The sequence below is a fragment of the Gambusia affinis genome, linkage group LG02, assembly GCF_019740435.1.
Source record: "Gambusia affinis linkage group LG02, SWU_Gaff_1.0, whole genome shotgun sequence".
Lineage (NCBI taxonomy): Eukaryota > Metazoa > Chordata > Actinopteri > Cyprinodontiformes > Poeciliidae > Gambusia > Gambusia affinis.
In genome coordinates, this window is record NC_057869.1 from 1,330,148 (window position 1) to 1,344,872 (window position 14,725).

Consider the following 14,725-nt stretch of genomic DNA (forward strand, 5'->3'; position numbering starts at 1 on the left):
TGAAGAAACAAAAGCATATTGTGTCTGAATACTCGTAAAGTCATACTGTTACGTAAAACCAATCAAAGATTAACAGTGAAGCAAACTTTACCTCAGTTTATATCAATAAATCTATAAGTGAAAGAATAGAATAAATTTAAGACTTTTTATGGCAGAAAATCAAAATAAAACTTTAATAGCACTCAGAGCCACTTCAGAAGAAACATAAAACTTTAAATAAGAACTATTTACTATTTAAAGTTATTGTTTAGTCAGGTTTTGTGACCCTTTGGAAATAAAATGATCTCTGCTGAAGTTTAAGCATCATTTATGAAAATTTGTCTTAATCTCCGTCTTGTGGAGCGGATCTGGAGCGGATCTGGAGCGGATCTGGAGCGGATCTGGAGCGGATCTGGAGCGGCCCTCCTCGCTCTGCAGCCCCTCAGTCTGAGCCTGGGCGTCTCCTCCCCGCTGGGCGTCTCCTCCCCGCTGGGCGTCTCCTCCCCGCTGGGCGTCTCCTCCCCGCTGGGTCAGGTCTATATAAGATCCTGCAGGTGGAGGTGAGCTTCATCGCTGGAGATCGTCATCATGGCCTCTGCAGTGCTGCTCCTTGTTCAGCTGCTGCTGCTCACCTCCCTGGTGTCGGCGGCTCATCACTGGGGAGGAACCATGAACTACGCCTACAAAGGCCGGAACCCTGACGGGTCCTTAACGGTGATGATAACTATTATCATGTTCTCCATGGATTACTGCACCAATTACTGAGCATAATTTTTTATAGATGCATTTAGGGATCTTTAAATTGCTTTTCGGATGATTTAACAAGTGAAGGACATTTGAAAAACATTTGAAACTAAATATTTCTACTTTCTATCTCGGTTTTTCATCCTCCATCATCTCTCCATCCATCCATCATCAGGTTTCAGAGTCAGCATCCTAGGCAGCAATAATTTGCAGTTGAATTAGCTTGACCTGATATTCTTATTGAATAATAATTTGGGGTTTAATTCCTGGTTCATAAACAGATCTGAGTTTTACATAACATCCATTTTTTTTTCTCTCCCAGGCACCTAAAACGGTTAAATAATTAATTTTTTCCCCAGATTTCTCTCCGAGGCAAAGATACTTACAATACTTGTGGATACTACCACTACTGGAACTGTCATACTGGCAACTGTGGGTCTGCAACCAGCAGAAAGATCATTAACATCGACTCCAGCACCAACACACCATCCTACGAATCCCAGTGGTGTGAAACTGAAAACGCTGAAACATGGAGAGTCCCCAGTGACAAACCATTTCTGCTCAGGTGAGCATTTATTTCTGTAAATTTCTTTCCCAGCTTCAGTCCGTTTTACTGAACCAGGTGAAGCTGTCGTACTGTTAGCTGTTAGCCATGAGGAATATCCATTGTTCCCCCGGTGAGGAGAACGGTAGGGCAACCAGAGCCACCATACTGATTCAATGAGGTTTTTTAGAATGGGACATTAAAAAAGCTACAAAATGTTTTACTGGCTAAATCTAAATAACTTTGTCTGTTTTCCTCTCTTCCATGAACATCAGGGCGTCTAGCTGCTGCTGGATCACGACACGTAACTCAGTGAGTAACTGGAGGTTGGAGTCCCTTGTGGATTTGGGAACAAGATCAGACACAGGACAACCAAACAGATCTCCAGATATTGCTGTTCTTCCCTTCATCAGGTAATCGTCTGGTTGTTTACATCCGTCCAAGTTGGTGTACAGGATTTCTGCTTTGCAGAATATTCCGATAACTTGTGTTTGTTTCCCATGAAGAATTCCTCAGAACTGCCCAAGAGCGTACAAGCTGGCTGCCTTCGATGCTGATGGTGACAGAGTCGTGTGCAGATACGGGAATCTCCCTGGAATAGAGTGTGACAGATGTTCTCTCCCCTCAGGCTTCCATCTAGATCCGGTTGGTTGATTGATTTTCTATTACTGATTCCTGAAGGTTCTGGTGATTCTCTGCATTCCATAAATTGGACTCGTCTTTGTCAGGATTCTTGCACGTTGCGCTACCAGTACACCACTGCCAACACCTACATATTTGGGCTTGAGTTGGTGGTAGAAGACCACCCCCGAAACACCGTTGATCTGTTCTACTCTGACGGCTCGAGGACTCGCAAGTACCCTCTGTCTGCAAATCCAACAAGTCCAACAAGTCCACCTACGAGTGCAGTCTCGACCACTCCCTGGTGGGGCTGGTGGCCGACTACCACGACCACGACCGCAGCGACCAGCCCTTGGTGGCGGATGACCCACCGTCCTGGATACCTCACCTCTGGCTCTCCCCTCAGCAAATTACCACTGCAGTTTGCGTTTCTTGGTAAGTCTGAATGTTTTCGTGGTTTTATGATCATTTCAAAGTCCACTATCAAAAGTCTATAATTTGATGTCACTATTTGTAATTTGAAGTTGAAGTTTCTGTGAAATTCTGCTAAAACTGATGCTTCAGTGAAGAATCGCTTGATTATTTTAGACATGAAACAATTCTGCTCACAGACTCACCATGTAATCAGTTTGCAGAAATGCATGAATTTGTTTAGAAGACGCTGATCAGAGCACAGAGACGGAGGAGGAAGGAAACTGTGACGCATGGCTTTCAAAAAGTCTTCTGACTAATATAAGAGTTTAGACTGAACTGGCTGTAAAAAGGCTGAGTTTGTGTCTAATGAACCAGCTGTCCATTGGTTTTGGTTGTAGTAAAGCTAATAGTCCCAATGAAGATCTACCAGATTTTTATAAATGCTGGCAGAGACTTTATGATTCCTTGCATCCTAACAAGGTTCCCTTTATGATTCCTTGCATCCTAACAAGGTTCCCTTTGGAGGAGAAACAGAGTTTAGGCATCAAAGCTCTCACTAAACAGTGAACAAAAGGTAGCGCCCCATTCACTTATTCTTTGTTTTATGTTGGTCTCATCCAACCAAGGACAGTCCCAGTTCAGTTGATGAAACTCCACATGTTTGTGTCATGATTTGCGGTTAGCGGTGGTGAGGCAGACGCTAGTGATGGTCTATCTGAAGCCAGGCTTCGAGGCTTGTACCGAGTAATGAGGGGGCGTGTCAATGAAGCCCCGCTTCGAGGCTTGTGTTGTCTTGCTGAAAACCACGTGACTGGCAACAAACGAGGCCTCGCATTGCATGGGTCACGTGACTGCTTCATTTTGCGTGTCGGTTTTCAAAATAAAAGCGTGATGAGTCGCTGCTTGATCGCATGAGTGGAGTATTTGTCTTCACAAGTGGCCGAAATAAAAGGAACCTTTTATAGTTCATGTGTATTAATGATTATGATGATGACACTCATCAAAGTGTAATGTTTGTTACCAGTTTTCTCAATGGTTGATTGTGGCATATTTTATGACTTTATATTTATGTTTTTATTATGTAAAACATTTTGACACTGCATCGTTGCTGAAATGTGCTACACAAATAAACTTGATTGAAAAGGAGCCAGCAAGAAGAAAAAATCTGACATCAGGGAATACTTTGAGATGATTCACTCACAATATTCTTAAATAACAATAATTAAACCCTTCACCTCTAAAATTTTCACCTTCTTGAAATTTCTACTATTTCTTTGTTCTGCAAAAATATATCAGTCTTGCACAGCAGAAACAGACTTAAAGCTGTTGGATGAGTAAAATTCTGGCTTATGAGTAAAAATATAAGGGATCAGATCAGAGAGCCAATAGAAAGTTTTTCAGGAGGCAAATCAAAACTCGAAGAAAACTGTCTGCCCCACCAAGCACTGCACTCCGAGTACACCAAAACAAATGTCTACTGTTAAATCAGTCAATGACAGAAGTAAACAGCCATTAGGATTGGCAACAAATAATTTTAATAACTAAAACAGATTAGTTAAATAGGATTTAATTGACTCTCCTGTTACTAAACGTGAGTTTGACAAAAACTTTGTGACAATGTTGCATTTACTAATTGTTTTTAAATATGTCTGTCTGAGTAACAAGGCTGTCACAACTTCACCAGCAGGTGTCACTAGTGAGAAATGAATGAAGCATCGAGTAATGAACTTTTGGGCAAAGCAATGGGCCGGAAGCTTCATTGCTTCATGAGGCTTCATTTGCCCATCACTAGCAGACGCAGAGGACCCAGGTTGGTGTGAAGAAAATGATGATTTAATGATAAATGACACCAAAATCCAGGCAGCACAGAATGAGCGGAAGGCTGGTACACATGAATCACTGATGGCAGAATTGGCAGCTGGACAAACAAGACAGATTAGACACAACAGGTTCGACCCAACAAGCAACAAGGAACAAGGAACACAGGTGGGATTAAAAACACGGAGGGTAATCAGGGAAACGAGACACAGCTGGGAACAATCAAAGGGAAGACAGGACAACACAGGGACTGGATAGACACGGAAACCTAAAATAAAAAAAAAAAGAAAACTCAAATCCTCACAGTTTGTTGGTCGGAGCGCTTCCTGTGACCAGAAGGATGCCAGTTTGAGCCTCTGTCCATCTCTGCCCAGTCTACCAGTCCAGTTTGGTTTGTTAGACCAGTTGGACAGGACTGAAGGCAGTCATCTATGTTAATCATTGAAAAACAAAATAAACAGAGGAGGTGGCCTCATGTTTGATCTTTCCAACAATGTAGTCTCGACTCATGTCTCCAGATTGATTGATTTGATTTAATCACCTTAACATTTCCTGGATAACTGAGGATACACCAACATCTTACACATCCCAGTGTGGATCCTTAAGGTTTGATCCTGATTTTGTCTTCCAGTGGACCCGGCGGTCCCATCATGCCAGGAGGGACTTTACCTGCCTCAGCTTGTGGCTCCAACACCTGCAGAGGGAGAACGCATCATGGCAGAGGTCAACAAAGAGGTGGAGATCAGAGTCAGAGCTCAGGCCACACGATCAGCGTAAGTCAGTAGAGTTGACTGAAGTCAAAAAGGAAACAAAAATTATACAAGCACCTCTGCTTTGTTTTCCATCCAGCATCCAAAGTCTTGTTGTTAGTGGACCAGCGAACATCACCAAACACAAAGACACGAATAACGAGTTTGTTTTGAGGTGGACTCCCGTCCTGGATGACCTGGGGGAAAATGACCCAATCTGCTTTGCTGTGGAGTCAGTGAGCGGGTGAGACCCGGTGCTTTTAACTCAGCTGTAAACACCAATCAAACCACGTCCTTGTCTTATTTTTCTGAAATAATAAAAAAAATTACTGCAGTTTTCTGTAAAGCAAAGTGAATTAATTACCATGTGTAGAAATGAGCTTTCAGAACCCTAATGCCTTCTCAGGTAGAGTTTTCTAATGTCCGTTCAATCCTCTAATGACTTGTTTCTAATGTCTTGTTTTCTAATATCTTGTTTTCTAATGTCTTGTTTTCCATCCATCCATCTTCTTCCGCTTATCCGGGGTCGGGTCGCGGGGGTAGCAGCTTCAGCTTCTTGTTTTCTAATATCTTGTTTTCTAATATCTTGTTTTCTAATATCTTGTTTTCTAATGTCTTGTTTTCTGGCCAGGTCCTCCGTCTATCAGTCTCAGACGAGATGTGTTCTGGTGGAAATCAGGAAGGAGCAAAGTGAGTCCAATTTAAAGGTCTAAGGGGGAAAATCAAGCTCTCCATGTAAATGTTGCTATAATTGATTATACTGTTTCTGAAGAACAGTCATCCATTATCTGAGGGGAAAACTTTGATCCATACCAAGAAACCACACAGAAATATATTTTCACTCATTCCTTTATCTTCCACTCAAGCAGCCAAACTTTAAAATCTTATAACACGGTGTTTAGGAACATTTTAAGTATTAACTTTACATGTTTTATTTGAGTTCTTTATTTTTTGCCAACACAGAGTTTATGCCAAATATTTTAAATATTATCTTGAGATGTTTAGTTTTTGTTCTTTCATTGTCATCGGATTTATACGTAACTAATTATTTGACGTCTATCCTGGTTCCAGTTGAAGCCACAGTGACCTGCAGCGAATCCACAATGAAGGTTGAGGTTGACAAAGCTTCCTTCTTTGGACTCCAGGAGGATCATCTTCGCCTCAGTGACCCCAGCAACACCATCTGCAGCCTCCGCAGACACTCCAACAGCACTCACATCGTCGCCATCATCCCCCTCAACGGATGTGGGACTCAGATCGAGGTGAGAGCGGTTTGACACGTCACTCTCATCTCCTCCCGGTCAGTTAGCTGTTTTAACACTGGCCACTCCCTCTGCAGGAAGACGATGACTACCTCATTTTCAAGAACGAGATCACCACTAAGGAAGACGACCCGAACGAGCTGATCACCAGGAAGCACCTGGTGGAGGCCCGGTTCTACTGCCAGTACCCCAAACGGGGGAATGTGACCCTGAGCTTCTCAGCACACAGAAAGAACGTCACGGTGTGGGAGAAAGGCTTCGGCAGGTTCACCTACCAGTTTGAGTTCTACCAGAATGACCAGTTTGAAGCCAAGTATGACCCAAACTCTTACCCCCTGGAGTACGACGTTGGAGACAGGATCTACATGCAGCTGGACGCCAGCTCCTCCGTCAACAACACCGAGATGTTTGTGGAGTCCTGCAGAGCTGCACCGTATGACAACCCCAACTACCATCCAACCTACTCCATCATTGAGAACGGGTGAGGCCTGGCTTTCCATCTGGCCAACGCATGCATGACGTTAATGCTTCATCATCTTTAATAATGGCTGCTTAGAATTACACATTAATATTGGTGAAGACAAATTCCAGTCAAAACGATTCATTTCCACAACCGTATTTGACCAAGAATCAAAACTGCCAGATATCCAACACAGCACAGAGTTTTCCTTGGTTCAGTAGCGCTGTGACTCGTTTGTTTTTCTCGGTGCAGGTGTGGGGTTGACCCGACTGTGCAGACATATACACCTTCCAACGACAGACAGTTCCAGTTCAGCGTGGAGGCCTTCAGATTTATCGGCCTGCATGATCAGGTGAGGAAGTGCAGGCTGCCTCTCATATGCATCAATTCACATGTCAAAGTCAAAGACAGAGTTTCAAGTCAGGTCTTCTGTAAAATCACTGGATCTGTTTAGATACAAGGAGCTGATATTAAATATGATGTTGACCAGTTAGTGTTGATGATGGTACAGCTGTTTCTAATTGTCAACTAAAAAGCTCAAACATAAACAAATAATTTGTTGGAATACTTGCTTCAGCATAAATATAAAATAAAACATAAAGGTTAGGTTTATTGGCTCTTTGATGGAAAATGTAGCAGAGCTCTGAAGCTGCTGGACTGCAGCTCTGCGTTTTGTCCACCAGAGGGAGTGCTTTCCTTTAGTGGCTTTGTGTTGTTGAGTTCAGGTGTACATCAGCTGCACAGTCATGATGTGTGAAGCAGGAAACCCCAACACCAGGTGCTCAAGGGGATGCAGCAACTCCACCGGGCACAACGTCCGCAGAAAGAGAGAGGCTGTGATCGAGAGCGGAAAGCACTTCGTTTCCCAGGGTCCTTTGCGTCTGAAGCGTGAAGCGGACCCCAGAGGGGGCTCAGGTAAGGAGATGAGTTCAATGAGCAGCAGATAAAATGTGAACAGGACTCCATCAGCACCGTGTTCCTCTGGTCTGCAGCTGTCAACCTGAACCTGAACATGATGTTTGTGGCTGGATGTCTCCTTGCTGCTGTTGGGATGATCTGCGGCGTGATCATCTACAAAACCAAAACCTCCAGGGCCAAATACCAACCTCTGCCTACACATGAAAGCTAAAACCTCAACATCTGCCAGGCTGCTTGGATAATCTGAACATGGGATTCTGGATGTTTCTGAACTATTCATTAAATCTTTTTCATTTCTAATCAGAATTCAGGCAGCTACTCAAAAACTTTTGATTATTTCTCTCCTATTTTAATAAAATATTTGCTTCTGATAAATTGAAATAAAAAATATTAATAAAAAAGTTTTTATTCTATAAAATGGTCCTTTTTGGAAAGGATTTAGATTTTATCGTTTTCTTTCTGGAAATCTCAATAAAATGTTGACTTCATTATTTTTGCTGTGTGTTTTTCCTTCAGAAGCTACTAACATGTGGAATACAGAATCTAATTATACAGCCAGACTTTTTAGCACCGGAAAAAGTCTGGCTGTAAATTTCTGTTATCTTTCCCCATTTATCTCAGTATGTTCAAAAATAAACTTTGTATTTGAAATTATATATATATAAATATATATATATATAATTTCAGAGAATAGAAAGTCAATATGACCACTAGATGGAGCCAAATCTTTAAGATTTTCAGAAGGACTTCATTTGTGTTTTATGAATTCAGAATGTTTCTGAGAATTGTGCATAAAATTGCTTTGAATTATGATAATTATAATTTGCAAATGACTGTAACAACAGTTTTACTCAACTCACCCACTTAGACATGAATAAAACATAAACTCATCGTCCAAGTTATTTTTTAAGTTAATTAACGAAGCAAAGGTGGACGCAGTTCAATTTGAAGAAGTTAAATTGATTTTAATAATATGGCATGAATTCACATAAAAGTGTTTTTAGGTGATATCCAGAAAAAGTTTATAGATCAAACTTTTATTTGATTTTCAAAACACAGAGTTTCATTCTTTCTGTAAAAAAGGGACAAAATGACCCAAACATTCTCAAAGTTCACCTTGAAGTGTCTCATCAGGTTGAAATGAGGGGAAAAAAATACAATTCTTAATTGGATTTAGGTCTGGACTTTGACTAGGCCATTCTCTATGTATAGAGTGGTTTTCTTCCTTGATTGTCCTGGAATTAGTAATTTTGTTAGTTTTAAACAAAGATTTCAAAACCCAATTAGCTTTTATTTAATTCATTAAATATAGCAAGCACTTCAAAAGAAAGTGACCAAAAAAATATTTTTTAGGTTTTTTGTCTACAATGCATAACATCCATTTACTAAACATTTACTGAGATACATTTACTTGAAATAACCTTTTTAACTGTATGTACTTGTTACTTTTATGTCAGTAATATTTTTTGTGAAGTATCGTTACTCTTCAGTAAAATTTCAGACTCCACTGCCCACTGTGAGAAACTTCACTGAATGAAGAACAAATTTGTTTTAACCAAAGATTTACCACTTTACTAAAAATGTTTTTTTTATAAAGTTTCCTATGTATTGAAAAAAAATTTATTTTGCCTGTTTTTATTATTATTGTTGTTGTCGTTGTTATTGTTATTATTATATGTTATAGGTAATTATATGAATTACTTTCATTTTGGCCTTTAAAATGCCAAATGTCCGCAATATTTTAGATTTTGGTCTATTGGATGAGTTAATTTTTTTTTACCAAAAACTTTTTTCTCCTTTTACTTGAGTATTTCCTTGGATGACTTTTTTATTTTACTTTCAATTGGTTAAAAAAATAATTAAGTAGTACTCTTATTTGAGTATATTTTTTGAATTCCCACCTCTGCATTCTAATTATTTTTGAAAAACTGAAAAGGAAAATAACTTTTGGGTGATAAAATTCCTGAGAAGCACCAGCATATTAACACAATAAATAACATTTCCCAGGGAAAATCTCGGGTTGAATGTGTGTGGTCGTTACCTGAGCGCTCACAGGAACTGAAAGTGCTGCTGCTCTTCCTTTTCCTCTAGTTTCCAGGCAGCCCACCGCGGGGGAAGAAGCGCTCTCCTCCCGCAGACTGCCAGGCTCCTACTTCTCACGGACTGCCGACGCTGCCAGGCAGTGGCGACGGCTAAAACACAGGACCGGATCAACGGACCTTTTTTATTTCGGTCGGAAACACTAAGCGAAACCCCCGTGAAGGGAGTGGATTAAAGTTCGGGTTTGTCGAGACGGAGAAAACCGTCGCTAACGGGCCGGTGTTGGCTGGAAGTTTCCGAGTGGAAGCGGAGCTGCGCCGTGATGTGGTGACGCCGCTCCGCAGCCGCATCGACGGGAAGCTAACGTTAGCCGAGGTGCTAACGCTGCTGGATACTTTCCTCATTTCGGCAGCTTTGGAGACCTGTTTCAAGATTTTATCATTTTAAACACTTTGAAATAGATTTTATAGTATATGTTTTACAATGTTGCGTACTTTTATACGAAACCGAGTATTACGTGTTTGTTGATAAATTAAAAGTAGTGAGCGTTAGCTACCTAGCAGGCTAGTAGCTGTCGATTTAAACTGACTCCAAGCCAAAGATTTCTGTTTCAAATTAGCTAGCCGCTCAGCAACAGTTTCCACGTCACCTGACTGGATCACGGTGTATCTGTCAGTTATGAAATGCTATTTTCGATTAGAATAACTTTATATTTTAGGGTGCTTGTGTGTTTTTGATGTGCAAAGATCGACACTTTACTTCCAAATCCAGGAATGCAATCATCGAATCACCAGCTCACTCGGGAAGCTAGCGTGCTAACACGGAGTTAGCCGGCCAAAGTTGGAATACTGCCCCCCTCTCACTCTGTGTGGGTCTGAGGCCTTAAGGAAATTTTATTTTTCCCCCCTTCTAAAGGACTTGTCCACAGCCTTAATCCCAACACCTGAACGGAATTAAGAATTCCCGAATAACCCTGGATATTGTTGAAGACCGTTCCATAGAGTTGGATTTAGTTTATCTCCAAAACGTGGATTACAAAAGAGTTTGGATTAACGTCAAATTGCAAAGGTGAGCTATGTGTCACTGTAGTTGGATGGTGCTGAACTGGGCTTTGGATGTTCCATTATTCCTTTTCTCCAGAGGTTTTAACAGAAATGTCTAGAGCTGACGATCCAGCTGTCACTTCATGTTTTACTTCCAAGGTTGCAGATTTCAGCTTTAAGAGAAGATGAACAGAAGTAGAGATTCACCAGTCAGTTCCTTTAGATTATCAAAATCACTTTTCTACTCTAGAGTAAAGAAGAATGAAAATTAAATGTGGAAAATCACATACAGTCCTTATTTCATTAATGTTTTTTTATCCCACCTTCAACTAATGGTAAAAAACAATGTATATTGTTCCACAATAAACTAGGCTTTATATAAAACATGCTTTATTACTGTGCTTTCAATACAATTAATATGCAGAGTCTTTATTTCTATTTATTTAAACATATGAACAAAGTATTATTTTGCATAAAGTTACCAAACTTTTAATGTAAAAGATTTTTTCTCAGTGAATGTCTGCATTTTTGACTGCAATATAAATTTTATGCCTCATTTTATCAATTTGTTGCATGTTGGATTCATTTTAATATGCATTTGAAAACATTACTTTGAATTAAAAAAAGTCTAATAATGACTGATTTAGGGGTTGTGACCTCTGATGTAAAAGATAAAAGTCTGCATATTAGAAATGATGCACTTAAATGTAGATTATTAAATCACATTTTGACCATTTGTCCAATATATGGATTTTTAAGTTACTAAAAGATTTTGTTTTTCTAATTTAGGCCTCTAGATTTTTTTACTTTTGAGTTTCAAACTGGACTCAAGGTTCTTGAAGCTTGTTTGGTTTAAAATCAAACATTTAAATTCCCTTTTCTTTTGGAAGTGGTAAACTCTGAACTCAAACAGGTATTTATTCTAGGATAATCTGATCTAGATTATACACCGACTTTGTCCAGATGTTAAACAATGTCGGATAAAAAGTAAAACTGTGAGGAAACCCTTTATGTAAGCAAGATGGCAGCTCACTGCAGAGCAGAGTTAATTATTGTGTCAACTTTAGGTGCAGGAATCACTAAAGACAGGATTATTCTAGTTATAAACACTCTTGGCAGTTTGTTGATTATAAACACCTATTTTGCAGTGTGATGAATACAATCATTCATAAAGGAGCTGCTGAACCAGAGGACAGCTTCTGTTCTGTTGATTATGTTTCATAGTACAGAAGAAACCCAACTATGTGAATGTTTTGGACTAAAATGTCAAGAATGTAACTAGAAAAGTTGTTGGTAGAAGCAGTAAATATGGTTTGATGAGTAAATGAGGATCATTTTGTGATTCCTTCTTGTTCAGAACGATTTCCTCGATCAGAAGATTTTCAGCAGATTTAAGTAGAATTGTCAAAGAAAACCAGTCATCTGTAAAAATCATCCAGGAAAAAGCCTGAACGCTAATAAAAGGCAGAACATCAACTCTGCCTTTATTTTACACTCAGTCCTTCAGACAGTTAAAACCATTCTCTATTTAGTAATTGGTTAGAAGTTTTATAAACGTTGTATCGTCTTTTATCCAAATCCTGATTTGTTACCTTTAGTTTTTGACGTACAGCGTGTCTTTACAGAGTTGCTCACCATCTGTCGCTACCTCCCATTGATGCTTAGCGACCCTCCCCCCCCCCACTGCTGATCCTGAGTGGCTTGACCTCAATATGAAGCGTTGGTTCAGGGTTTTTGCTTCCAGTAAATTAGGTTAAGTTTGGCTCAGTCCACCACAACCAGCATTTATTATTGGAAGCATGCAATTCCTGATTTCAATTAATTATGGCTGACACGGTCAGTTTTGTCTGGTTAATTAGTGTGTGTCAAAGGCAAACACTTCCAGGAGGGAGTTTTTGGTTGACTGATCAGGGTTGTTTTAAATTCCCTCAGCCGATGGTGGGTTTGCTGCCGCTGCTCATGTAGGTATGTTAAATCCAGCTCACATGATTCTCGGGTTTGTGCCGGCTCGGCGTGTACAGGAGGTAAACCCCCTGGCTCCAAATCCCCCACAACTGTTGCTAAAGCAGCATCTTTAAATGAACTCCAGGCTTCTTCAATTTGTCATCTCAGTTCTTCGCTGAACGTCGGCTTCGATAAAATATTTTGCTCTGGTACAGTTTGTAGATCTAGATGATCTGACTTTCCTTTTCCTCTGAGTCGATGCGTTGTTGGAATGACGGATTGTATCCGGCCTCTAAAGTTTGGAGATCAAATCATCTCTGCTATGCTTTTGAACTTAGTCACTATCTTATCTCAAATCTGCAGAAACAAGATTTGAACTATTTCATAAACAAAGCTTTAAAACCAGGGTGAACTCAGCCTTCTTTACTCTTTGGTTATAAATAAGTAAGTAGTGGTAGGGGGGTGAGGGGGGGCTTAATTCAAATGGTTAATCGAGTTACTTCCAGGATCTGTAATTGATTAATCACAATTGAAATATCAGCAAAATAAGCAACATTTTCAATTAAAAAAACTTTATTATTGAATAAATTGGCATATTAGCTCAACAACAACAACAGATATTTACTGTTTTTAATCTGTTCTTCAGGTTATTGAACCGTCAGATTGGAGCAAAGTTTTATTTTAGTCATTCAACTTTCCAGAGTTTCTGGAATCTGATCACTCATGGAGAAATGTTGATGCTGACATTAGTGTTGGGAAATCTGTGTAATGAATTATTAGAAATTTAAGCTCAGGTTTCTATCATAAGCCTGGCGGGCCACCAAGCTGGACTTTAACCCCACCAGGCTGAGCATTGTTTTTGTTTATTTTAGGCTTTTTAATGTTTGTCTTTTGATATTTTCAAATTTCCTGTCAACTTTAAACATTTTTAATTCCAAAACATGGTAAGCCACCAGGCGTAGCAAAGTTTCTGCAGGGAAACCCTGAAGCTTAGTAAACGGTTATATTTGTGACACTTTAGTTTGATCTTTATGGTTAATCCTTTCTGTAATTATTTTAACCTCACTTCTTTTAGGAAAACATAAACTTTGATCATTTATTCCACTGTGTTGATGTTCAGTAAAATGTGCCTTTAGTCTCCAAACCCTCACCTTAATTTGCTGATTGAATTATCTGTAATTATCTGATTAAATAATCAACATACCAATCAGACAAAGTTTGTTTGTCTCAGAAGTCGTATCTTGGATCTGAGAATGAAATCAGTAAACTGACTGAGAAGTTGAGAAGATACAGAATACAGAAACAAGAAAAAGTGAGTAAACTGGCAGCAGTACGTAGTTAATAATAGCAATAGATACCAACACTAAACTGAAACTTGTTGCCAAATAAAAACTCCTAAAGGACAAGAAAACTGAGAGGAACCAGGAAGTAAATGGTAATAAACACAGCAGGTAATGGAAAGTATGAGGAGAAAGAAACGGCATGAGGAGAAATGGTCAGTTTGTAGCTATAGAGAAGCTCAGGATAAAGTAAACCTGACTATCAGCTGCATCAACGAGGAAAGTTTTAATCCTGGTCTATAAAGTAGACGGGGCTAAACTGGGAGCTGGTTCCGGTAAACTGGGAGCTGGTTCCGGTAAACTGGGATCTGGTTCCGGTAAACTGGGAGCTGGTTCTGTTGGTTCCAGTGGAGAACAAGGAGCCTCTGCAGCGTTTTACAGCTCAGGGCTTTTTGCAGATTTTTCTGGACTTTCTGATGGTAAAGATCACGGATTGTTCTGCCTTTTAATGACTGATGTGTGAACTAGTTTTTCTGCTTCACTAGAAAAGGATATTTTTAGTTTTGGCAGTGTGGCGGCTGTGAGAGGAGGAAGTCCTAGTAACTGTTGGATGACTTTACATTATTATTGAAGGTCCAACAGTTTTCAGTTTGCTGAATGTTAGTAAATATGAAAAGCTGTTCCTTGATTCTGATGTTTGAGGCGGTGATGCAGGTGATCCTCTGAATGTCTTTGTGTCAGAGACGATTTAAGCTGCTTGTCTGAGTTCTCCTGTAAAAAAGCCTTTCGAATGATTTCGGATCAGCTGATCCCGCTCCATTCTGCCGCGGTCCGAGTCAACACAGGAAGATGTTAATCAGTTGACGGCTCAGTTACTTAATAGTGAAGCAACTAAACAAAGTGCAACTT

The 14,725-nt window shown here is 39.9% G+C and overlaps 2 protein-coding genes across 19 annotated transcripts in view; both read left to right on the top strand.

Annotated features, from left to right (window-relative positions):
- Nucleotides 1–546: 546 nt before the first annotated feature.
- On the top strand, nt 547–7,809 carry LOC122824117. Its single transcript, XM_044104355.1, has 13 exons — nt 547–693; nt 1,083–1,288; nt 1,543–1,680; nt 1,774–1,912; nt 1,996–2,323; nt 4,752–4,893; nt 4,970–5,113; nt 5,501–5,559; nt 5,941–6,131; nt 6,209–6,612; nt 6,844–6,943; nt 7,317–7,506; nt 7,584–7,809. The coding sequence occupies exons 1-13, from the start codon at nt 568–570 to the stop codon at nt 7,718–7,720; spliced, it is 2,304 nt and encodes a 767-aa protein (XP_043960290.1). The 5' UTR covers nt 547–567; the 3' UTR covers nt 7,721–7,809.
- Nucleotides 7,810–9,558: 1,749 nt separating this feature from the next.
- Nucleotides 9,559–14,725, top strand: part of ppfia1 (PTPRF interacting protein alpha 1) — a 40,871-nt gene continuing 35,704 nt past the window's right edge. For 8 of the 18 annotated variants that reach the window (XM_044104119.1, XM_044104127.1, XM_044104101.1 and 5 more), the window contains exon 1: nt 9,560–10,617. The gene's annotated coding sequence lies outside the window, so the exon portion shown is untranslated. Of the gene's footprint in view, nt 10,618–14,725 lie in introns of all 18 variants that reach the window. The other 10 variants (XM_044104204.1, XM_044104221.1, XM_044104212.1 and 7 more) reach the window with 3 other exon arrangements.

Bases quoted from the DNA above. Each gene is read 5' to 3' on its own strand.
- LOC122824117 (XM_044104355.1), top strand. From the start codon at position 568: ATGGCCTCTGCAGTGCTGCTCCTTGTTCAGCTGCTGCTGCTCACCTCC. The intron at 694-1,082 runs GTGATGATAACT...TTTTTTCCCCAG, and splicing joins ACCCTGACGGGTCCTTAACG to ATTTCTCTCCGAGGCAAAGA. The intron at 6,132-6,208 runs GTGAGAGCGGTT...CTCCCTCTGCAG, and splicing joins GATGTGGGACTCAGATCGAG to GAAGACGATGACTACCTCAT.